The following is a 4,734-nucleotide window of genomic DNA, read 5'->3' as shown; positions in this document are numbered from 1 at the left end:
GTGAGAGATGTCGGGGCTGGTGCTCATGAAACGAAAAATGAGGTTTGAGGCTGCAAGGGGCCAGGTGGAGACCAAGCAAAGCGCCCCAGGCATCGGCAGGGTGTGGGAGCACAGGGCTTCGTACCTCTGTCCCCCCTACGGAGCAGGGAAGGGTCTGTGCCGGGGTTTGCTGGCAGCTGTGGAAGGTGCTGAGCTCCGTGGAGAGCCTCTCCAGCCTTGCTGCTGACAGCAGGTCCCTCCTAGCAGCGGTGAGCCCGCGGGGAGGGCAGGCAGTGTCCCGGGGCAGGCGGTGTCCCGGGGCAGGCAGCTCCTGACGGAGCAAAGGGAACGGCCCCGGGAGCTCTGTGCCAGGGCCGTCGCCGTTCTCGTGCGCTCAACTCCGTCTCTAGTTCCGCGCTGTAGCTCCCCGGAAGCGGAACGTCCCGGCGCGACAGCAGACGCACGCCCACCTGCCCTGCACCATACAGTAAGTGCCTCAGTGTCCTTTCCTTGGAGGGTCTCTGGGAGTGGTTTTGGAGACTGGAGGAGGCAATTTCTCCGTAAGATCCTGGGAATTCTGCCCCACAGGGCCAATTCCTGTAAAAATACTGCCCAGGCACCAGCGCCTGGCTTTTTTCTCCCCTTCCACAGCTGCAGGAAGGCTGCCTCATCGTGTGCTCCGGGTTGTTCCTACTGCAGTGTTTTTCGGAACGGGGATCTGCTGAGCCCTCCCTTCCCTCTGCCGCTCTCCAAGAGCCCCTCGCTGCAGTGGGACGCGCTCCTGGCCACGCTGACGGAGAAAGCCGACCTGCGCAGCGGAGCTGTCGACAAGTGGGTGTTCAGTCGGGGCGCTGCCGGCTCCCCTTTCCGGCCGGCCGGGACGTGAGCGGCTCTGATGATTAGCACAGGGCGCTGGGAGTTCCTGCTGCCCTTCCAGGCTGCCTTGCAACCTGCTCTGCTTTCCAGCGTTTCCCATCTGGAAATGGGGGATGACCCCAGTGCCCTGGGTGCTTTGTGAGGGGGCTGGGGAGAAAGCAGTAAGCCAACAGAGCGTGGCATAAAAGGGGTTTATGTCTGGAGAGGGGCTTTTATCAAACACACACAGTCTACCTTCTCCTCAGACATCGATTTATGGGAAAAGACGGGATCTGCTGCATCTGCCTGATCGCTGGGTGTGGTATTTCAGCACACTTCCTGCACTGATCCTCTCTGCCCTGTCACAGTCACGGAATGGTCTGGGTGGGAAGGGACCTCAAAGCCCACCCAGCCCCACCCCCTGCCATGGGCAGGGACACCTTCCACCAGACCAGGTTGCTCCAAGCCTCATCCAGCCTGGCCTTGGACACTCCCAGGGATGGGGCACCCACGGTTTCTCTGTTTCCCACTGTGCACGTTTGCTTCTGCGCTGAGGGGCTGTTCAGTCCCGCGGCGGCTCTGAGGCCGTTGCTCTCCTGGAGGCTCTGCAGGCTGGACGGAACCCGGGTGTCTGCCGGCGAGGAGCTGGTCGATGGCCGTTACTACGTGGCAGTGGGACACGAGGGGTACAAAAACCTGCCCTACTTGGAGCTGCTGGTGCCCCAGGATTCTGTGCGCAGGACGCTGCGGTACGTAGGCTGTGGCCAAGTGGGTTCATCCTCCCCGCGGTGCTCTTCAGCTAAAGCCACCACAGCACCGTTTGGGTGGGAAGGGACCTTAAAGCCCACCCAGCCCCACCCCCTGCCACGGGCAGGGACATCTTCCACCAGATCAGGTTGCTCCAAGCCTCATCCAGCCTGGCTTTGGATCCTTTCTGTAGCCCTCCTGCTCGGTGCCACCCGCTTCAAGGCTTTACTTCACACGTTGGAATTTTAGGAAGAAAAAGCGTGTTTCCAAAGCCCTCTGTGTAAGGGTCACCCCTGAAATCCAGAGTTCAGGCCAGAGGGGTTGTTTCTCAGTTAAACGCGTGAGCACTGGAGCGCGTTAGGCCGGGCACTGGATTCCCCAGGCCTGTGGTGAGCAGCGTGACGTAACAGGAACGTGTGCCGCTGCGGAGTGCTCCTCTGCCCTGGGAAAAACACCTCCCGGGGATCTCTCCTATGGGAAAAGGGGCGCCCACGCTCTCCTCCAGCTGCCTTTGCCTGGCGCTGAGTCTGCTGCTTCTTCGTTGCAGGGAGCACCCCAACAGCAGGCGCAGAACGTACCGCAGAATGGTAGGTGGCTCCGTGCGTGCTACAGTCACAGTTGCTTTGGCACCGGCACCCCTCCTAAGCACTGGATGTGTGTAGCTGTTTCCCTTCCCAATCTCCATGGCTGCAGCATCCTTGCTTGGTCCCGTTCCCAAAGGAAGGGGAGCTAGAGACAGCTACGTGGCCAGATCCCACTCGCACTGGATCTCGCTGCCTGAAGGAAACCAGCCTCGCTCACCTCTTCTCCTCGTTAGCTGGCTGGCGGGGAGAATTCATCCCGGAGCCAGGATATCGTTCCTGCTCGCTGCCTGGGCAGAAGCCCAGCAGAGATTGCGGATAGAGCGCTGGGCTCTCCGTCGAACGGCGCGTCTGGGCTGTTCACTTCTGCACTTCCCTTTTCCTTCTGTTTGTGCGCAGTTTGGTGAACCCCGTGCCACCTCCCGGGCCAGCGCTGGTGCCTCTGCTCTTGCTGCACCACACCAGGTAGCGGCAGCGTTGTGCCAGTCGGGACCAAGGGGTGCGGGAAAGCCGGGGTGCTGGGGGGATCCCCCCCGCGAACCTCTGGCTAATGAACCGTTTCACCAAGGCCCAGCGGAAGCGCGGGATGGACGCTTTCAGCCGGACGGTCGCAGGGCGCTGACCACGGCGGATTTCATCACGTCGCCGTCCCTCTGATTTGGAATGATTGGATCATGTTTGCAGCAATCAAACCTCTTCCCAAAAATATAAATATCTTGTTTCTGTTAGTTTTAGGAGCATCTGCCTGACTTAGGGAAAGGCACAGCAATAAACAGCTTGTACGAGCCCTCTTTGCGCGTGGGTTCCTGCGCTCCCTCCGTAGCGTTTCGGGCTAATCACAAGGGTAACAGAGTTTTCCTGCTGTGATCTGTCTGGTATTTTGGGCTGATTTCACCGAAAAGTCCCCTTCCTTCCCTAGGGACAAGCTGCACTCTCGTTACCGCACAGAAGAGAGACACTACACGCCACAGCGGAGAGAAGCCACGCGGTCACCTCAGCGTGAGGGGCTGCGGCCTGGTACCGTTCATGTGCTTGGCCACGAGAAGGGGGCGTTCCGAGATAGATTCCGTCTCTACCCCAATCAATTATTCCCAGAAGCTCACGTTGAACAACTTATTAACCATTTATTACCCCTCCAGTGCCAAACAAGACAATTCAATCATCCTTGCCTCAAAACAGGCCAAAAACACCTTAAATCTAAACACAAGCAGGATGTCCTTGCCCCACGCCTTATTCCACCCTGGTGCTCAGGGAACACAGTCCACATTTTCTGACATCCCATGTGTCAAAACACAGCTTCCCGGGTGCAACAGCCCACCGGTCTGGTGCTGAGCCCACTTCAGCCCGCAGGGATTACCTCTGAGCAGGTTCTGGGCCGCTGCGTCTCGCTGCACGTCGGTCACGAACCGGCTACGCAGAGCGCGACTCCGAGGACGGTGAGCAGCATCCCTGCCACGGCCCCTACGGAAACGGCAGTCACACACGGGGAAGTTGCGTCATTCAGCGTTAGGCAGAGCTGGTTTTCGGGAGACCAGCGGGTTTTAGCTATTACATCAGCAGATAGGGGCAGGAGACAACGTGAGGAAATGTTTAACGTGACTTTAACTTACTTTTCCCACCAATGTCCTCTCCCAGAATCCTCCCCGTCACCAGCGTGACTATCAAAGCCAGGGAGTTACAGAGCGGCACGGCCAGGGACAGATCTGAAATGGAACCGTTTTAACAAACAGTTTAAAATGGATAATGTACAAATCGTAAAACCATTGTTTTCCTGGTGATTATTACAGGACAGCTGCTTGACATTTAGCTGGGTCACCAGACAATAACACTGCTCCTCCCAAAATCCTGACCAACCCCTTCCAAGGAAGCAACAAGAACTAACCTGCGGACGCCAAGGTGAGATAGAAGAGGAGAGATCCACCTTGATTGAGCAGAAACGGCACCATGTACTGCAGGAAGAACACAGGCCTGTCAGCTCCTGCCTGCAAACCCCCCGCGCGCCCCCCAGCCAAAGGAGCCCGGAGCCGCTCGCCCGCTGCTGTACTTGTCAGCGGAAACGTGGCACGCTGGGCACCTGCCAGTCACCAGCTGCTCAACAGCTTCGTTCCCCCATCTGTCAGCAGCTCGCTGTGCTGTGTTCATGTAAAACGTGAGAGTCAGTGACCTGCCGTCTACAAAAGCGGCCTCAGTTCTGCACGGGAAGAGCAGTGCTATAGGCAAGTGAATTAAATATTACTGGGGACAGACCATTCTGCTGACCGATGGAATATTTAACAGTTTAAATAAAAGTATCGAGCCCAGAAGTAAACAGGAATGATCCCAACGGCAGTTTGATGCCCGCTACCTCCCTGGCCCAGGAGCCCGAACGGGGTCGCACCTTGTAGTTGAGGCCCAGGAAGCAGATCTCGGCCAGCAGCTGCTGCAGGCAGCCCCGGCGCCTCCAGCCCCGCCGCGCCTGTCCGCAGGAAGGGCCCGGTGCTGCCCCACAGCATGGCCACCAGCACCAGTGCCGCTGCCTCTCCTGAGGCACAGCCCCGGCTCAGTGGCCTGACAGCCCCAGGGGAACGCCGGC

At 58.6% G+C, this 4,734-nt stretch overlaps 2 protein-coding genes across 2 annotated transcripts in view; one reads left to right on the top strand and one right to left on the bottom strand.

The window, feature by feature from the left end:
- The window catches only part of DCDC2B (doublecortin domain containing 2B), a 2,973-nt gene extending 189 nt beyond the window's left edge, over window positions 1-2,784 (top strand). The window contains exons 2-7 of the mRNA XM_010150261.1: window positions 390-466; window positions 679-810; window positions 1,437-1,583; window positions 2,129-2,168; window positions 2,562-2,627; window positions 2,731-2,784. Of these exons, the coding sequence (XP_010148563.1) occupies window positions 390-466; window positions 679-810; window positions 1,437-1,583; window positions 2,129-2,168; window positions 2,562-2,627; window positions 2,731-2,784 (516 nt within the window). The remainder of the gene's footprint in view (window positions 1-389; window positions 467-678; window positions 811-1,436; window positions 1,584-2,128; window positions 2,169-2,561; window positions 2,628-2,730) is intronic.
- Window positions 2,785-3,561: 777 nt separating this feature from the next.
- On the bottom strand, window positions 3,562-4,683 carry TMEM234 (transmembrane protein 234; the record flags this gene model as incomplete). Its single annotated transcript, XM_010150260.1, is given in 5 exon segments — window positions 3,562-3,623; window positions 3,773-3,865; window positions 4,045-4,111; window positions 4,540-4,597; window positions 4,599-4,683. Coding segments are annotated over 5 exon segments (365 nt in total), but the record flags the coding sequence as incomplete, so codon positions are not given.
- Between the last annotated feature and the right edge of the window lie 51 nt (window positions 4,684-4,734).

The sequence above is a fragment of the Eurypyga helias genome, unplaced genomic scaffold, assembly GCF_000690775.1.
Source record: "Eurypyga helias isolate BGI_N326 unplaced genomic scaffold, ASM69077v1 scaffold25044, whole genome shotgun sequence".
In the NCBI taxonomy this organism is placed as follows: Eukaryota; Metazoa; Chordata; class Aves; order Eurypygiformes; family Eurypygidae; genus Eurypyga; species Eurypyga helias.
The sequence above is the reverse complement of the archived record's forward strand: the minus strand, read 5'-3'. Positions and strand labels throughout refer to the sequence as shown.